The 20,467-nt window shown below is 37.5% G+C and overlaps 1 protein-coding gene across 1 annotated transcript; it reads right to left on the bottom strand.

The window, feature by feature from the left end:
* Positions 1-6,245: 6,245 nt before the first annotated feature.
* On the bottom strand, positions 6,246-20,451 carry exoc3l4 (exocyst complex component 3-like 4). The gene is made up of 14 exons (XM_084390547.1): positions 20,200-20,451; positions 18,583-18,875; positions 18,223-18,303; positions 17,530-17,751; positions 15,900-16,518; positions 14,403-14,520; positions 14,193-14,318; positions 13,170-13,270; positions 12,336-12,434; positions 8,654-8,777; positions 8,236-8,358; positions 7,922-8,074; positions 7,048-7,166; positions 6,246-6,957 (listed from the first exon to the last, which is right to left on the bottom strand). Exons 2-14 carry the CDS (start codon positions 18,848-18,850, stop codon positions 6,741-6,743), a joined length of 2,370 nt encoding a protein of 789 aa, XP_084246673.1. The 5' UTR covers positions 18,851-18,875; positions 20,200-20,451; the 3' UTR covers positions 6,246-6,740.
* Between the last annotated feature and the right edge of the window lie 16 nt (positions 20,452-20,467).

The following is a 20,467-nucleotide window of genomic DNA, read 5'->3' as shown; positions in this document are numbered from 1 at the left end:
AAGGGGTCATATAATGCCATTTTTGTACAAGCTAATATGATTCTTTAGGGTCTAAATTAAAAGTTTGTAATATACTTTAATTAAAGTATTGTAAGAAAACACTCATTTTACCTGGTCAAAAACAGCTCTGTTTTCAGCACGCCGTTTAAGTGCATGTGTCTTTAAATGATAATGAGCTTTCCGTAATGTACCCTGAGTGTAAAAATAGCCGCATTCATCCTGAAGCGTGCAGCAAACGATTTGCAAAGATTAATATGAAGATTAATATAAAGGTTAATAAAACGTTAAACTCACTTCTTCTTCTGGAGGTGCAGCAGGAACACGAATAGTTGGTACCGATCCTTTTTTCAGGAGCAGCTTCTTAGCAAAACCAGCTTTATATTGACCTCGTTTGCAAAGCAGTCTGGTGTGTGAAATGATTCGCGCAAACATGAAAGCATTGACGTTGATCGTGGGGAATATTCTGAAGGGAGTGGATTGAAATCCACTGCTGCTTCAATGTATATGTAATGAGTGATTATAATCAAGGTATTAATCAATACTTTTCCTTCTAAATATCAAATGAGTTGAATGACTTCTCTGGAGATTTTACTTTGTTATAGAAGTTACCAGTGTGATTACTGAAATGTTCTTTTCATGTATTCATTAATGTCAGTATTTGATATTTGAATGCAGTAACGTTGCTTGCCTATTTATTCCAGCTTCCAGAAATTAAATAGGAACTGGTTTTGTGTTTGAGAAAGGTCTTCAACATGTTAAAACACATAGGGGTCATTTAAGTCTATAGTTTCAGGTACCATTTGTCAGTTAAAGCCTATAGTTTCCATTTAGGATAAAGTGTCCTATCCTGAGAGAAAGAACTTGTTATCTTGATGTTTTGAGAGGACTCTCCTGTTTATAGTTAGAGCCTGGCCAAATCCAACCTTGGAAAAGATGTGTGTCGGGTGTGTGTGTTGGTCTTCTTGCTTACAGGTTAAGGAACCACTGGCATTGTTGGAGATTGACTGAGTTTTTGTTCGAGACATGCTGGCACCCAGCAACCCAAATTTGCGACCTGGAAGGTCATGACGTGCCTAACTTCAGGGTCCGAGTGTGAAACTGCAAACTATCTTCAGTAAAACTTTTCTTCAATTTTTTATAATTCTGACTCCGGGTCTTCTTTTCAAACATCTGGTCCATGGGTCCTAAACTGTTAACCCCTAACAATTCCCTTCGAAACCAAACTCAGCCACTGCGTCTTCAGCGGTTCAGATTTAGGAACATCAAAAAGACTGCTGTGTTCCTTATTACACCCAAGAACAGAACACCACAATCGCTTAGACGCCATTCTGCTCATAGACAGTGCTCCAGCGTATCAACAATGACCGCGCCGGTCTGCGCGGACTATGATTGACAGCTCGCTCACGAGCGAGGGTGGGTCTGTGTTGAAACGCTGCTGTCACTCAACAATCGTGGGAGGGGCGTTCGACCGTGTCACTAGGTCGAACGGCTTGATTTGAGAGAGGGGAAAACATATAAGAAGATAAAAAAAAAACACTGGATGGATTTTTATCATTTTATGATGGTCGCCACTCAGCAAAACAGCCAAAAACTCTTTGATTTCACCAGCCAGCTTTACTGATTTCTGATCAAGTTCTGAAGGATTAGGTGGCCACGATACTGACGGCCGCTCTTTCTTGATGGCCGTGCGTAGAATCAAAGCGGTTTCCTCTATGCGGTCTGTATAGGTTGTTTCTTGACTAAGCTTGTCACGTATTTCACTGTTCTCCACAACAAGATGCTCCATAGACAAAGAGGATACATCAGTATCCTGCCATTGTTAGACTTGGAAAAATATAGGGAATCACCAAACTCTGCCTCTAGTCTTCTTCTGAGGTTCTTGATCGTTGATTCCATCAGAGTATCAACGCCACGTTTGTGCATATACTCTCTGATTCTACATGTGAGAATTGTAATTAATAACAATAACACAAGGATGTTCCATCAGTTCTTCCCGTATGTATTCAAACAACTCGTCAAATGCAGCTGCTTTTGTGGCTTTATACCTGTTTTCTTCATCAGACACTTCTGACCTCTCTGAAGGGGCATCACGAGATGTAAGGACTCTAGTATTGTTCCTGTAACAACTCTTGTGGTAGTGAGCTTCTGCTGCTATCAGCTCTCTGCTAGTAACTGCAATCATTCTTTTATCCTGGTTGACTAGAGCTGCATTTCTAACTGCAGCATCAGACTGCCAAGACACAGACTGCATTAACGGCTCTCTACTTTTTGTTCCTGGTCTGAACTTTGAAGACTTCTCACAAAAGATGCAGATTTTTTCATACACCAATGAACTAGAGCTCTGAGTTCGTATGGACCTTAGCCATTGTTTCTGTTGTAGTGTCTAATGGCTTGCTTCCAAATCCCTTTTCATTGTAAAGAGACTCCAGCACCTCCTGTGAGACCATATTTGTGGAACCTCTCCTTCAGAACAACTCTCAGTCAAATTTAATGTCTTTATGATTTCTTATTTCTGTGCCTTAACCAATGTTGTCCACGAATTCCAATTATTTTGGTGTTGTTAAATTCTTCTCTGGGTCCTCTTCAGTGCAATGTATAAAACACTTGTTTTCAATTTTATTTTGAGGAGATCTCTCTTCCTGAGCCTTATACATATTTCTGCAAGCAGTAAATTAATTTGATGTTTATTGTCTGCCTTCAGGAGTGTAATATAGTAAATGTCTGCTTATGTGTGTTTCTGCATATAGTGTGCATCTATTATAAAGATATCTCAAGCACCAGTACACGGACAGTCAACAAATGTACAATTTGGGCAATTAGCATTAACTTCACTTGTTGTTTAGTTATCCATGGTAATTAGCATACAATGAATTGACTTGATAGATTAACCAATAATTGTATAATATATAACATTGCAAAATCCATTCTTGCCTGTTGCATGGAAGCATATACAGACTGGTCTTCAGTTTAAAACAATGAGTGAAAGCTGTACACCACTATGTTTTATGCAGAAAAATAATCATAATAACTATATTATTGAAACAAGTTAAAGTTTTGACAATATTCCAACCTAGATATCACCAAGTATAAATGTTTTGGTACCAAAAATAATGAATTAAAGAGATAACTGACCTTACATGGAATTCGCCAAATTTTGGGAGGGTCATACATAAAATTGGTGATTTTTGTACCTTAAGCTACCCACTAAGAATTGCTATCATGCATTTTTGTGGTCCAGGGACTTCCCTCTGTTGAATAAAAAAGAGCTAAATTGGTGCCCTCTTATGATACTAATTTCTGAAATTTGGGGGTCTGCCACACGGACTAATAGGGGAATTTATGCTTTAGCAGCCTAGTGACATTTTAGATAGAAATTAACCAATTAAGGAGCGAGTGATCTTCCAAAACTTTTTTTTCCCCTTACCCTTAATAACTATGGTAATCAGTGGAGTTAGGCCTATTTATATTCTAGAGCTGTCTGGATTTAGTAGCTTTTCATAAATACGTTTATTTAACACAACATCACATTTACTGCACATTGATTCGTTTCACAAAATAATGTTTATATTGGTAACAATACCAATCACTGTAAACCAGTCACCACTTTGCTATATTTGCCATAAAGGCCTAAATAGCCCTCTAACCAAGTTATAATAGTGTTCTGTTTGTTTACCTTATCTTAGCCTATATAAAGAGCAATCGTTCATTGCCACACTTTTGTAATGTTATTTAAAGCGACTTTTCAACAAATCAAACAAAAGTGATATTAGCTACTTGTTATACGTCATGAGACGTATTTTTCATATATATATATATATATATATATATATATATTAAATTTGGATTTGGGAGTTTGATGTCGTTAGTGTCATGTCTCAAAGAGACATGCAGTTGTATGCTTCAACCGCTAGAGGGCCAAAAGTTACACGTCAAAGTTTGAAATTCAAAAGTTAATTTTCTAATAACAGTGGTTAAAGGGGCTATATGTAGTTTTCAGCGGCCTCTAGCGGTGATGTTTCAGATTGCAACCAATACGTTTACAAGCGAGTGCTTGTGCGCGTGTTCGAACTCATGAGCGAGGACTCTGGGTACCGGCCAGACTGAGACGCAACACACCGGAAAAAGCATCACACAACATGCTGGAAACTCAGGGACAAAACAAAGCGGAGGTTTCTCCATGATTCAAAAGCCCTGCCGATGTTGATCCATGTTTTTCGTCCGAAGTTGATCCAATACACGTTTGGCCTGACGAGCTTCAGCAGATAAAACTGATTTTTATCATTGTGGAGTTTGTGTTGAGTCTGTGTTGTGCTGGGAGCAGGTCGTTTCTTAGTGTTAGCAGACTCCATGTCATAAGTTGCAGTGTCGTCGCTGTTGAGTGCAAAGTCAGTAGACGAGGCGAGAGGCTCGGGAGCGCGCATGCAGGTCTCAGTCACGTCACTGGATTTCGCTGTAAATCTGAACCGGAGCCTTCACATAGAAATAGGAATACTTGCTTTCAGAGGTAATAGCAAAACCCGCCAAGTGGATCATTTTAATGTGAGATTACAACCCCTTCACACAAGCTGATTAGAAACATTCTTCGCAAATTAGAAACATTCTTCGCAACCTTGACCCAGCAAAGGCAACGGGACCTGATGAAATACCAACAAAAGTCCTTAGAGAATGTGCAGCAGAATTGGCCAGCCCCCTCAGTCGTCTCTTTCAACTTCTCTTCTCACATGGCGTGTTCCCCAAACAATGGAAAAACGCCAGAGTGATACTAATACATAAAAGAGACTCAAAATCAGACCCAACAAATTATCGTCCCATATCCCTCCTCTCAGTCCTTAGCAAAGTGATGGAATCCTCAGTTCATAAACAGCTCCAGGGCTACCTCTTCCGCCATAAACAAATTTCTAATAAACAGTATGGATTTAAACCGAACCACGGCACAGCAGACCTCCTTACAGTTTCGTCGCAGACGTGGAACAACATCTTAGACAAAGGAGGTGAGGTGTACATTGTTGCACTAGACATTAAAGGAGCGTTCGACCAGGTTTGGCACAACGGCCTTCTGGATAAGCTTTCTGCTAAAGGCATAACTGGGCCATTACATTCTTGGCTACAGAACTACCTGGAAGGAAGGTCCATCCAGGTCGTGCTCTCTGGTCAGTCCTCATCACCTCAATCAATCAACAACCTCGGTGCCCCAGGGATCCATTCTCGGCCCGCTATTATTCTCCATCTTCATAGACGATGTTGTAGAACAGTGCGATAATAGCATTTTTCTATATGCGGATGATTCCACCATTTATGCCCCGGTAATGACACTTAATGGTCCCAATGTGGCAGCATCCCTAAATAAAGATCTGGAGAATATTTGCAGGTGGGCTGATACCTGGAAGGTCACGTTCGAGCCTAGCAAATGCAAGGCTACGGTTCTGTTGAGAAAGAGGCCTCCATCCTGCCCGGACCTTTTTTGGGGGGCAACCAGAATTGACCTTTTTGAGCAGTTGAATATTCTGGGACTATGTATCGATAAGAAGTTGCTATGGACTAATCACCTGTCAAACATCTGCAAGCGTGCTGGACAGCGTCTTGGAGCTCTGCGTAGGTTGGCCAACAAGCTTGATGTCAAAGGTAGGGCCAATGTCTACAAGGCACAAGTCAGGAGTACCATGGAGTACTCATGCCTTGCCTGGATGAACGCATCACAGACCACCCTTGGGCAGCTTGACAACATCCAGAAAAAGGCACTGAAAATCACTGGGGAGGATGAGGACACTGCCCTAAGGAAATATGCAATCAGCCAGCTCAGCCATCGTAGAACTGTTGCAGCAACAACTGTGCTTTTCAAAATGCACACTGAAAACTGTCCAGAGGATCTCAAAGCTCTGCTACCCCCACCTGATCTCCTTTGCCGAACCACCCGGAGAGCACGACCAAGTCACGCCCTAAAACTCCCCAAGTCCAACACCAAATGCTTGGGGAGGAGCTTTCTTCATTCGGCTGTAACAACTTGGAACTGCCTCCCCTGTACTGTAGTAGGTGAAATCACCTCAAAGAATGTTCAGGCCTTCAAGAAGAGACTAAACAAACACCTCCTTAGCAAAAAAACTGTAACCTCCTGACGCTTAATGCCACTTATCCTATATATCTAGTCCTGAGCAGCTGCAGATCACGATAGGCTCTCGGAACATTAATGGTTAATGCCTGTATCTGCTTAAGCTTAAATAAAAAAATAAAAAATAAAAAAACACACAGGCAATAAAAAAAAAGGATTCATTTTAGTAGAAAAACTACACATAGCCCCTTTAAAAATGGAGAAGCATGTTTAAGAAGAAATACAAAAAAACAGTTTTACCTGATCTGAGTTTGAGCTTTTAATTGTTTGTGTAGGACTATTAAAAACACTACCGGCATGCACTTATGAGAAAGTTTCTCAACTAAGATGTGGAATATACAAATATCACATTATCATCGCCAATGGCTTTTTTTTTTTACTTTTTACTTTTTTTTTTTTTACAAAGCATATAATATGGTCTGATTAGATTTAAAGTGTCATCCACAATGATTCCACAAAATTCCACATGATAATAGTGAAACACATTTACCAAATCATCTTGTTAGAATACAAGACTATAAATTATTCACAAAGGCAGGAAAACATTCCTTATCGCTCATATTTTAAGGCATACTGTCGCTATCAAACAGTGCAACCATTATTCCCACTTAAAATAAAATGAAGTGTCTTTGGATTAGCTGTTTGGCATGATGAAGGACAGACAGGAGAAGGTTGTACCAGGCAGGCAGTCTGTGTTAACTGCTGCTTCAATCTGATTAAAGAGAGCATGCTCTTTATTCCCAGCATTCCCAATGCTCTCTTTCAGCTCTGCCAGTCGCTGTAGTATAATATGCCTTTCCCTGCCTCTTATAATTCCTCGGAAGTACAGCACAGCTGAGAGATGGCTCCTTCTGGAATGGGCGAAACATTCGTTGAATCAAAGTAAAATTATTGTTTGTTAAATTGTAAACGTTATCTGCAGCACTTAATATGACTCGCACCTGATGTCTGGATAGTTTTCAACCAGTGGCTGTAGGTTATGTTTTACATCACTTTTTTTGCACCCAATGATCTTGCTCAGCTGGTCCCCGACTGGATGGAGCCATTCTGAGGTCGAATTCTATACAGAGAATGATGCAGGAAGGAATATGTTAGCATGTTTAAAAAACCTTTTGTAGCGAAAATCTAGTTTTTAATGTTGTTTTTATATGTCTATGTGGTGTTTTTATTTATTTTTTAAGACAAACCATGCGCAAATTTATCAGTCAAAACCATTGCTGAGTATATTTTTCTGATGATATGAAAAATCTGGTACATTTATAGCGGGTGAATTATGTATATGATGTATATTACGATGTTATGATGAACTTGTCATTCTGAGTTGTTCAAAGCGTTTCTAATGATACTGATGTTTAGAAGGCAGCTGTCTGAAACATGGTTTGTGTAACATTAGCAACACATTATTAGCTGTTCGAAAACGTAGTCAAGCCAAAAGCTAATCATATCAATTACCGTTATGTCCGACGAAGAGAGCAATACATAAAATGCATTACCATTCTGATACATCGACTTCAGACAACCCTGTATAATTCACCCTTCCACTTCTTCTGAATCAGTTTCTGGTTCAAATATACAGTATATGGCTGAATTAAACCAGTATTTACACTTGCCACCATGAAGCGTTTACTACAGTAAAGTTGACCGAGTGGATCAGGTAGTCCGAGCTGAGATTGAGTGGAGGCGGGGATAATTTGCATATTCATGGGTCCGCATACATTAAATGAAGCAAGGGTGTAGAGTTATATTCTAGCTATTTTAAAGCATGAAGAAATTATTATTTATTGTTATATATAAGTTGCATTATGGGGATTGTACCATTTCTTGGAAAATCTCCTTCAGTTCCTCCCACTGATTTGCAATCTTAATGGCAGCCGTCTCATTCTTCCTGTTTTTGCACGAGTAGTTATTCTTCATCAGCTGAGAAACATATTCTTTCACCACAAAAATGTGAGCTTCATTCACAAAGACCTTAAAGTTGCATAAAAAGATGCATAAACAGGAGAAAGCAGAGAAAAGATTTCACAATAGATACATGAAGATGTGTATTAAATTGACGGGCAGTGTAAACAGTTGCACGCGGTCAAGAGTGTATTGTTTGTGTACTTGAAAAAAACTGGTCGAAGTCTCACCTGTTTAGGTTTTGGGCTCATGTACTTGGTCTGTTCAGAAAGATTCTTGGTTCTTTCGATCAGCTGTGAAAAGTCCTCATCAAATGAAAACCATTTTCCTGTCATTTGTCTCCTGAGGAAAGGCTACAAACAGAAGCTCTTAATATTCACTCACTCTACTAGCAAAAATAGATCCAGATGCATATTCACAGACACTATGACTGAATTCAGGGATTTATTTACCGACTTTTAGAATTCTGCACAATATAGTGTTTTATATTAATGTTTGTATTGAAATAAACAAGTAGTTCATAGAAGGTCAACATCAAGTCAGTTTGCCTGTTGTCTGAATGGTTCTTAAATATATCTGGTGTGTATCTCAAACAATTGCCATTGTTTGACAAGTATTGTTAACGATGTGTGCTTCAGAAGCTCACACCTTGACATCCGTTTTGAAGTGCTCCAGCACAGATTGACTCAATTTGGTGGTCAGTCCATCTATTTCCTTTCGAACCAGCTCTAGCGGAATCGGGCAGCTGTCCTTAAAGCTCTCCATGTGCTCCCTGGAGAAAAAATATTGAAATTATAATTGCTTTTCAGCACTTGTAATGTCAGCTGTCCAAAAGAGAACAATCTAAAACGTTTATAAAATGTGGGTTTTGTCTGTATGCAGTTTGTATTTTGCTCTTTACACCCACATAAGAACATTTTCTAATCTATCTTGCTACATTAGCTATGTTTCCATCCAAAGTTGTGAATTTATCTTGTGCACAAAACTGGAATATTACATAAAACACTTGTGAATAAAGCATTCCATCACATGTGTTCAAGAGAACAAAATCGTGACTTCCTGGGGAATTGCCGCAAAATATCTGTAATAAAAATCGAAGCTGCTGAAATCGGGGAAGCCACTGTGGCTCTTTTATCCTGCGTTCTGGGAGGTCATTAAAGGTCTGAGATTTTGTAGTTTTTGAAGTCTCTTGTGCTCATCAAGGATACATTTAAAATACATTAATATTGTGAAATTTTATTAGAACTTCAAATAACTGTTTCCAATAATAATTTATGGAATAAATTGTAATTTATTCCTGTGATGGCACAGCTGAATTTTCAGCATCATTACTCCAGTCACATGATGTCACGGGCTGGGCGATAAAACGATAACGATAATTATTATCGCGATATAATTTTTCTCGATAAAACGATATCAAGAGTTTGATAAATGTTCGATAATGTTTATGCGCCAAAAGCGGAACGAAACTCATTTGAACCGCGCGCCACACGGACCATTTATCCGCTCAGCTCAAAGTCCAAACGGCAGCGCAGCGCGAGCTCACTAGAGCAGATGCGTTTACTCTGATCGGTCTCGGTCAAGGTCACGAGATCCAGTGAGAAGCGCTTGAATTCAGCGAAGAACACAATGTCTCAGTGATTTAAACCAGTTTAAATGCATCTGACAAACAGGAGAAACACTGTGCGCAGAAGGCTTTTCCGTCTACAAATTCCCATCATTTACCATGGATTTACTGTAACGTTAGCCTAGTAATATTAACTGCACCATGAAATGTGGGATATACATATTGAATTGTATTATATTATTAATGTATACGATGTATTAAAGGACTGATGGAATGTAATTACAGTATTTAATAATGTATTTCATACAAATACCATAGAAACCATAAAGTTACATTTTGCCATGATAGTGAGGTTACCATGATGCATGATACTGGATGACCAATGGTTAAGTTTAATAAAACTCAACAGTCAGAATATTACATTTTACCAAATAAAAATGAGCACATGCAGAAACTAAGAAATGAATTGTCCAATAAAGATATTTATTTTGTTAAGGAAAAATGACAAATGTTTGAATGTTCTACCTCAGATTTGTGAAATGTTCACCTGTGTGGCAAGTGTTTGTCATGATATGTTCTGACAATAAAGAGTAGTTTAAAACCACAATTAACGCTCTGGTTTCTACAACTTTCACTTAGGAGCAAAAATCTGCCTTTAAACTTGAAAGAAATAAAGATTTGACTTTTATCGTGATAATTATCGATATCGACTGATATAAAAAAAATTATCGTGATTTTTTTTTTTTTGGTCATATCGCCCAGCCCTATGTCACATGATCCTTCAGAAATCCTTCTATTATGCTTTTTTTTCAGGATTCTCTGCTAGATACAAAGTTCAATAGAACAACATGTATTTTTTGTGTTCAAGTGTTCAACAAAATTTTTTTTTTTTGGTAAAAAGTCTTTTCTGTCACTTTTGATCAATTTCATGCATCCTTGCTAAATACAAGTATTTATTTATAAAAAAAAACGTACTGACCCCAAACTTTTGAACATTTGACAAACGGATTGGGTTACAAATCCAGACAAAACAGAGGTAGGCCTACTAATCATCGGTTCAAAAAACCGCCCACAAAACCTCTCGCAATACAACTTTAACATCGTAGGATGTCCTGTTACTTTATCCTCTACAGTAAAAGACCTGGGTGTTATACTCGACTGCAACCTGTCTTTCGAAAATCATATTTCATATGTTACAAAAACTGCCTTTTTCCACCTTAGAAACATTGCTAAGCTACGTAATATGCTATCAGTTTCTGATGCAGAAAAGTTAGTTCATGCATTCATGACCTCGAGACTAGATTACTGTAATGCTTTATTAGCTGGTTGTCCTGCATCCTCAATAAACAAGCTACAGTTAGTCCAAAATGCAGCCGCTAGAGTTCTTACTAGATCAAGAAAATATGATCATATAACACCGATTTTATCATCACTGCATTGGTTACCTATAAAGTTCCGTATTAATTACAAGGTATTGCTACTGACTTATAAAGCCCTAAACGGCTTAGCTCCAGTCTATTTAACGGATCTTCTATCGCCCTATAATCCATCGCGCTCTTTAAGATCACTAAATTCAAGGCTTTTGGTCATACCTAGGATATCCAGAACCACCAAAGGAGGGAGAGCATTTTCACATTTAGCTCCTAAACTCTGGAATAGCCTTCCTGATAGTGTTCGTTGCTCAGACTCGCTCTCCCAGTTTAAAACTAGATTAAAGTCGCATCTCTTCAGCCAGGCATTCATATAATATTTTTAATCTTACAGTTCAAATTACAATCCGGCCTCTAGTTAATAAATGCCAGAGGAGAACTGGCCCCCGACTGAGCCTGGGTTCTCCCAAGGTTTTTTTTTTCTCCATTGGGTCACCTGATGGAGTTTTAGGACACCATTAGGTCACTTGATGGAGTTTTTCGGTTCCTTGCCACTGTTGCCTTTGGCTTGCTCAGTTGGGGATATTCTGGGGATATTTAATTTAATTTTATCAATCAATAAATTCCACTAGAAACAAACCTTGTTGTATTATTTTAATTTAATACTGTGAAGCTGCTTTGATACAATCTGTATTGTGAAAAGCGCTATACAAATATACTTGACTTGACTTGACTTGACAGTTTATAAGCTTAAGGGATTCTGGTTGCCTTTTCAGCTAACAACAAAGCACACAAGAGGATGAATTTAGGTCATAATAATGAACACCTTGATACAGTATTTTCTGCTTTATAATATTTAAGAAATCATCAATAACTCATTTCTATCTAAAATCTCTTAATTTTAGATCCTTTTTTAGTTAGAACTAAAATGACTTTTAGTGGTTTAAGTTTTAGCCACACACATCTAGGGGTTTCCATCGCAATTAACATTCCCCAGTGTCAAGGACTTCCCCTGCCAGCTCCCTGATGCAACATGAATTCCTGGAAATCACGTGATTCTGTTATGTGTTATTATAATTTTTTTTCATGGCTTAATGGCATTTAAGACTTCTTCTTTAGCTTAAAAACAGTTGGTTTCTGAACTGAGTGATGACAGGCAAACAAAAGCTGGAATGAACATTCTGCCATTGAGATGAATGTGAAAGTAAACAAATAGCTTTCTCCAACCCTTGGCTTTGTATTCACATAATCTTTCTGAAGAGATACTATTAAATTTGAAACTAGACTTATAAAGTTATATATTATTTCTACTCCTCTCAAACAAACAACAACAAAATTGTTTCAATGAAAATTACAATTTACTTTTGGGTTGTATGTTGTGTAAATGACCTACTTTAGGGCACTAAAGCTGTTGATGTAGCTGATGTGATACTCTGCCCAGAGAGATGAGTTAGACAGAGGACTGCTCCACTCAACAAACGCTGACTCAAACCTTCAGAGACAAATAACGAAAGTCAGTGATCCCGAGAAATAAAAATAAAAATGTTTATCTAAGATAACATGATTTGTCAGTTATCATTGAGGGAATGGGTTAAATATGGGAATGTATTTAATGGGATGTGGTTTTAATCAAGTCTATGAGAAAGCCACATGAATAGAAAGAGAATTTGGAGATTTGGAGCCAGATTACAGGGGGGTAAAAATGACTATACAAAGGTGACAGCATCATTTTTATTTTTACACAGAGATTGGTAGGTCCATTAGTTAAATATGTTGACTTTAGCAATCTTTGTTTCTTTATATGCCAATGGTGACAGTTCAAAAATAGGAAAAAAACACTTTTTGTGATTTTTGCCCAAAGTTTGCATGTAAACTTCAGGCAAAAAAATACAACACAACACAAAAAGTGCTGTTTCCCAATTTAACTAATAGACCTACTGATGCTGCAATCTTTCTAGTCATTTTAACCCCCTGTATTCTGGCTCAATTTTTTTTTAAATCTACATTTCAGTCAGGGACTTCTGGGTGAGTTGACACAGAATGACACTATGGTCACCTTTTTTAATCCAATAATAACTGTCAAATCAGCAAATAAAGATATAACATCTGTTAAGTGAATTAAAAAAAAAAATCAGTTTCTCTGCACATAAAATACATACTACAGAAGCTTTCAGAGCTTACTTTCAAAACATACTTTCAGTCAGCATGTTAGTTCTTTATCACAAACCTTTTAGGAAAGGTCTTCAGTTCCTCCAAACAGGATCGGACAACCTTCTGCTCAAGGTTCACATCAATTCTTCTGGATCCTTGTACATGCCCTTGAAAATTCTGGGAAAGAAAACATAAATGTATTTTTTTTTTTTTTTTTTTGTGCTGTTTTATAATAACAGTGAGACCAAAAACATTTGGACACTTAAACCACTTAAAAATGTCTGAATGTCACCGAACTAGGAACACATTTTTTTAATCCAAGTGGCATTTGCAAACAAATTATGATAGAATTTATAATTATAGAACAATATATATTATAACATATAACATGTAGCACATTACTCAAAATGCAAAATGCTGACATTATTGAATCACCCTCATGTTGTTCCAAACATACAAGACCTTATAAGTTTAATGTTTTTCTGTCCCTCCACTGAAAGTAGTCCTACAGGTAACCAAAACTTAGAAGATCCAAAACGGTTAAAAAGGCACTGTAAAATGAACCCATATGAATTGAGCAGTTTAATCCAAGGCATGTGAAGATATTCGCTTGCTCAATACATGAACAGATTTTATTTAAATTAACAGAATTTTAATTTTTGGATAAAAATTAGGATTTATCCCTTTACCTATGAACTTGTTTCACTAACATTTAACATTTAAGTGTCAAACTGTTTTGTTTTGTTTCATAACTATACCTATTTTTTTATCACTTAAAACTGAACAAAGTTCTTTGTGTGAAATTATTTACTAGCAAATTAATAGATTGTGTTATCTTTCTTTAAAATAAATGCCACTTGGTGTGTAATATCACTAATACATTTTTAAGTGTAGCTCAACTGTTTGAATTAGTTTTGGGGCCACTATAAGTTAAGAAAAAGGTCCTATACTGCCCTCTATTGGTAAACACATTCCCACTGTGACTGTGGCCATTTAAATGGGAAATCAAAGGACTTCCTATTAATAATTATTACTGCCATAATTTGACTTCCATTTAAATCTGAGGGAAGGCGAGCTACTTATGAAAGTGCAGGCTCACCGTCCAGATGTCCATGTCAATGTGTGAGCTGTAGATTCCCTCATCAATGTTTGGTTTCCTCTTTTCTGTCCACATTTCCTCATTCTCCAACTGAATAATTCTGTCAAGTGATGTTCTTATGTCAACCTGTTAAAAGGACATGAGTGGACACTGAATTCAGACTGTTAGCTACTAGCATTATCTCAGATGACAGATGTGCTTGTATGCTACCTGTAAACGACTGCAGTATTTAACTTTAATCAGGTTAAGGAAGTCTTTGTCCAGCGGAAGCACTCTCTGATCTTCCTTCAGCTCTGGCTGCAGAGAGCAGCTTCCCATTATCTTCTCACTATGGAAACAGCAGTTAAATACAGTTTTAGTTACAGTCATATCATAATCCGTGAAGTAATAGTACAGTCACATCTATAATCATAGATTATAATCTGTCTACATTACATCTCATAATCTGTCATAGTGCACGTGACTCTCAACTCTAAAGGCGCATCCTTTAAATGTATGGTTGTGAAACCAACTTTACAATGAATCTCAGCAACTGGTACACACATGAGAATCCATATAAGGTCTGAAGAGGACTGGAATAAATCACGATGAGCTATTTATCAAACTGAAGTTTTGGGTCATTATAAACACATTGAGACCACTAGACCTTTAGCGATTTGTGAAGTGGATGTTTGAAGCTCTGAAAGATCATATGAAGAGCCTCTGGTTGACGCAGTATATCAGTCTTTTGATTGGCTTATGTGAATCCACATCAGGTTTGACATCAACGACATCATGATTCTTTGATTAAATGCCACTGATGTCAATTCGGATATGGTGTTCCAGTGAACAATGACTAAAGATTGTCATAAAAATGTATTGCACAGCTTCAGAAATTGACGTTTGACCTACAGACCTTTAATATACACTACTGTTCAAAGGTTTTATTATCAGTAAGATTGTTTTTTTTCTTTTTTCTGAAAGAAATTAATCATCAACAAGGACCCATCAGCAATGTGACAGTAAAAGCATTTATAATGTTACAAAAGATATCTATTTCAAATAAATGCCATTCTTTCAGTAGCACCTCACTGCAGAACACGAGATCCAGGGGGCGGAGTTGGATCCAGATCTAAGGGGTGGAGATTGGAAGGTTTAGGGGTGGGTTTAGGGATCAGGGGGTGGAGATGGGTAGGTTTAGGTATATGTAAGGTGGGAGGAGTTGGATCTGGATCCAACTCCTCCCCCTGGATTTCGTGTTCTGCAGTGAGGACCATCTCCTGAAGACTGGAGTAAGGATGATTAAAAAGCATCTTTTTCATCACAAGGAAAAATTACATTTTAAAATATATTAGAATAAAAAAACAGTTCTTTTAAATTGTAATATTTCATAATATTACATAAATGCAGCCTTGTTGAGCTTAAGAGACTTCTTTCAAAAACATAAATAAATGCTACTGAACTGGGTGTACTTCTATGATACATATATGGTGCATTTTTGTCCTTTCCAGACTTGAGTTCCCCATTCATTTTCATTATATGGAACAAAAGGCCAGGATATTCTTTAAAAAAAAATTACTTGTGTGTATCAAAAGAGTAATTAATACAGGATTGGAACAGCATGACTTAAATAATAATAATAACAACAGCAAAAAAAAACTAAAAAATTGTAAGTGATATTGGCCAGCTGTATTTACCAAAACAAAATCTAATGGTAGAAATACCTACCTTGGGTAGCGATGAATAATGAAATCTAGAAGAGCGTAGTAATCTTTCAGCTCTGTCACCTTTTCCAGAAGTCTCTTTAAATGCTCTCCAACAGCCTCATGATGGCAGGACACATAGGTTTCAAACACTTTAAAGTCTTCTGGATATGAGCTCAAAAGTTCAGTCTTCACTCTCTCCAAATCCTCCACCATAGCTTTACCCAGAAGCCCCAGATGCACTGCCAACCAGGAAGCGTTCTGCTCGCGGCTGTCCAGGTGAACTTTCTTCAGAGCGTCTCGAACCCCGTCTCGTACCGCATCCCTCCATGCTTCCCTCCATCCCGGCATCGCTCCTGGTTCTCCCTGTCTCTTCTCTTCCTCCAGGATAATTTGTGCAACATACACCAGCTGCTCTTTATTGCGCAAGGGCAGAGTACTGGAGTTGCGTACAATGATAGACATTTTTTTTCTTAGTGTGCCATAGAGCAAACTGAGGTCTTTCTCTTTATGGACTAGATCGATGGGACAGTCTTCTTGATCTAGAGTTTGATGATCATGCTGTAGCTCCAAACTTAGAGACAATAGATTCACATAGGCATCCTCTAAAGCGTCCGTCTCTATCAGTTTGTTAATCTCCATTACTGCAGCAAATATCACAGTACAGAGGGAGAATAGAGGAGGGAAAAAGCTAAATATTAGTAAACGGATGACTGCATGAGTTGTGTCATAATACAGGAGCTAACACACTTGCATCAACAGCTATTATATTTCAATCAGGAATGATCCTCTGTCTAGATCTAAACATGATTAGCTCATGCTTTCCAAAAATGTCCCAATCATGCTCTGTTTACCATAGATTAGCAATTGAAGGGATTCTGATTATAATCTTATGATGTGGTCAGGGGAATGTTGCCATATGTGAAGTACTTTACAGATAAATATATATATATATATATATATATATATATATATACACTAACGTTCAAAAGTTTGGGGTCAGTACGATTTTTTTATGTTTTTAAAAGAAGTATCTTCTGCTCACCAAGGCTGCATTTATTTGATTAAAAATACAAACAAAAACAGTAATATTGTGAAATATTATTCAAATTTAAAACAACTGTTTTCTATGTGAATATACAGTAAAGTGTAATTTATTCCTGTGATCAAAGCTGAATTTTCAGCATCATTACTGCAGTCTTCAGTGTCACATGATCCTTCAGAAATCATTCTAATATGCTGATTTGATGCTCAAGAAACATTTATGATTATTATCAATGTTGAAAACAGTTATTTACATTTTTATTTCATGATGCTATGATGAATAGAAAGTTCAAAAGAACTTTTGAACTTAGGTGGGCGTTGTGCAGTGTGACAGGCTATTCACCATATACGATATGGTGAATATCTTTTTTGTTGTTGTTTTTGACCTCTTATCAATTCAAGATTCATGACTGAACATGAACTGAACTTTTATCAATGAAGATTCATTGCTTGAATTCACAGGAACCCAGACAACATAAGGGTAGCCCCCAGCCCCCATACAGTGTAATGAACAACTTGTTTTTTTTGACCTACTATATTTTAGCAAATGAAATATACATTTAGTAAAACATTTAGATGGGACACACAATACTTGTGTGATAAACACTCACCTGACAGAGGCACATGTGGTATCTCAGGCAGAGTATAGGTGTCTCTGAGCTCTAACACTCTGTCTATGCTCTTCACACTATCCGATCTCTGCTCTTCAGATAAAATGGCCTCTGTGACAGGTTGAAGTGATTCCTGTTTCTGTTTTTTAGAACTCAGACTAAAACTCTGCCTGAACGATGCGCCCTTCTTTGCCAATGTACCTGTTATTCCAATTGCAGAATCTGAGAATAAAATGAACAGTTACTGGAGATGATTCATGTCATTATGTGTAACATTCAATTGAGCAAATGTTCAAAAAAATTTAAAAAAAAAAACCATGACCATGTAATATGAAAGATGATTTTACCCTAAATTTGACCCTTTTAATGAATAAAAATGTATAGTTCAAAGAAAACATCTGATCATCTACTATCTCAAATGTACACTTACAATGTCTTTGTGTACCTTATGTATCTTAAAAAAAACTTAATGATAGAACAAACAGGATATAAAGATCAGGAGGACATATTTTTTGTTCTTGTGACTGTTCTATTAATTTTAGGAATAAACATAATTGTAAAGGCTAGATCTCCCAAAAGGTATAATGTAATAAGCCTTTCTGCATTGTTTGTTACATTTACTATCAACACATCCTGTAATGACATATTTCACTTGTCTAGAGGTGAATCTAGTGACATGCAAAGACAAGTCACCTGACTTAGTTCTGGAAAGAGAAGCTTTTTTTGCCTTGGGACTCTGAAATGAAGATTGGAAGGTAGATCCTCTGCTCAAGCCTGAAAAAGAGAAATATGCAAGGAGTTTTAGCAAATCCAAAGTAAATAAAAAAGCCTTATTTGCAACTATCTGTTATACAAGTTAACAGGCTAACATGGTTCCTTATGATTAGGATCTACTACTAGACAATGCTGCTTTTGCCTACCAGTAGTCAAGTTAAGCCAGCACTGTTTACAGTGCTATATATATTCTGCTTTTCCTCTTATAACTTTGACCTTGGGAAGACATTGTCACTTAAAAACAACAACACTTTTTCATCACATTATGGATACACTTACTTGGAGAGGACGGCGGTCGTAACGGAGAATTTGAGATTTGGCTTTGGTCGCTGTCTGTGTTCTCCGACCTTTTGTTTTTCAATGTCATAGGACTGACTGCTTTCAAACTCGCTCTGAACGTCTTCATAAGTCCAAGACTCTTCTCCTTGACCGGACTTTCCATCTGTTTTCCATCATTTTTCATACCCTTTGTTGTGTCCTCACCCCATTCTGGTGGGTCATTAACCTCATTTCCCCCATCTACTTCTTCTTTTCCAGTTTCTGCCATTTTACCATGCGTCAGTCGGATCAAGCTTGAAGAAAATATATCAAGAACTTTAAAGAAATGTTTAAATAGTGTGCCAAAAAACAATACAAGGCTTGATAGTGTTGACCACTGGAGCCGAGTGTGAGAATGAACAGTTGAATCTATCAGCAGGTACATCATGATTTTTTTTTTGTTTACTGACAACATGACTTTTTTTTTCTCTGGATTGGAATCATGTAGAAGGCGTACATGTTGTCATAACAACAGAAAGACATGAGCTCATATATAAACTCATTTCAAATAATCACAATACAGGTCCCAAAGTTAAAAGATTAACCACACATAGGGTGAATAATAGGACACTCTTAACCTGACATTACACTTTTATGGAAAGCTTAGGATGTCTCTTATACCTTAGTTAAAAGCAAAAACAAGCAATGCACAAATATTGGGAAGAACATTCAAAGCCCAGATTTTTTTAAGGCAATGCTGGTTAAGTGCGTAACATGTATTGTCTAATTTTCCTGTCCATGATCATTTTTTAAAACATAAAATTGTGACTAAAATAAAACGTCACTAAACTAGTGTTTTTTAATTTATTTTTAAATAGTCCTAAACAATATTTAAAATGTCTTTCATCTTCATTCCTGACTTCATTTTCGACATTAGATTCTGAAGTAGGCTAAATTTCATTTCACTGCACTACTGTAAACACTGTATTATACAATGCACTCCATTGCCATTTAAAAAAAATTATTGGTGTAGAAGTTAATAATAAACTGATAACTTTAAATTATTTGATATGCTCCCCAAATTAACAGTATCACCCTGTCCAACTTTAAATTATTAGGCTATAAGTAGGTTAACAATTCTCAGTGTAGCTTAATGGGCGCATGTCGTATGTTTCTTACACCAAAAGATGACAGGTTCTTAGAAATCATCTCTGAGTTAGGAAGAAATGTCTCCTTTAGGCTATAATACCAAAAGCAACACCACTGTCAGTGATTGGTGCTTTAGAGAGCGAAAATACAGACCGCGCTTTCTTTCTAAACGTATCGACCCTTTCAGTTTGTTTCACGGACCACAGCTCGGCATTATCTCAATGGAATCTCGTTAAAATTATTCATTACATTAATGTAACATCGTGCTTTAATCTTTTATGACACTTATACCTGTTATTGGCACAGCTACAGGTAGGCTACCTACAAGATGTCAGCGATTAAAGGTCGCGGAAGATAGATGTAGGCTATGTTAAAGATCAGTAGCCTACTAAAAACACGCTTAATACAAACGTGACCGTTAGGCTATCACTTTATATTAATGTATAAGTATGTTCGTAAACATTGCACTGTGAAACGAACTCACCTTACCCAGATAGCAATGAGTCGGCGGACCACCGTCGGCGCTCCGGCGGCAGTAGAAGCGGCAGAATGTCGACATCGCAAACACGTTGGACGGCGCACCGCCGGCGGCAGCCGCTTTTTAAAAGCGGCAGCCGCCTTCCTACCGCCTTCGTTCCGCGGCCGGCCCGCCGGCCAACCGCCGTCCCGCCGCCGTTATATTTAAGGCGGCCCTTCCGCGGCCCGCTGGAGGCAAGCGCTATTTTCGAGCGACCTGCCGCCGCTTATTCTGGCTATA

Source organism: Rutilus rutilus (genome assembly GCF_951802725.1).
Source record: "Rutilus rutilus genome assembly, chromosome: 20".
Lineage (NCBI taxonomy): Eukaryota > Metazoa > Chordata > Actinopteri > Cypriniformes > Leuciscidae > Rutilus > Rutilus rutilus.
The sequence above is the reverse complement of the archived record's forward strand: the minus strand, read 5'-3'. Positions and strand labels throughout refer to the sequence as shown.

Excerpts from the sequence above, each read along its gene's own strand:
- exoc3l4 (XM_084390547.1), bottom strand. The coding sequence starts at position 18,850 with ATGGCAGAAACTGGAAAAGAAGAAGTAGATGGGGGAAATGAGGTTAAT. Across the intron at positions 14,521-15,899 it reads ATTATTCATCGCTACCCAAG|TGAGAAGATAATGGGAAGCT; the intron begins GTAGGTATTTCT and ends CTGTTTCCATAG. Across the intron at positions 8,359-8,653 it reads ACTTCAAAACGGATGTCAAG|CCTTTCCTCAGGAGACAAAT; the intron begins GTGTGAGCTTCT and ends TTCTGTTTGTAG.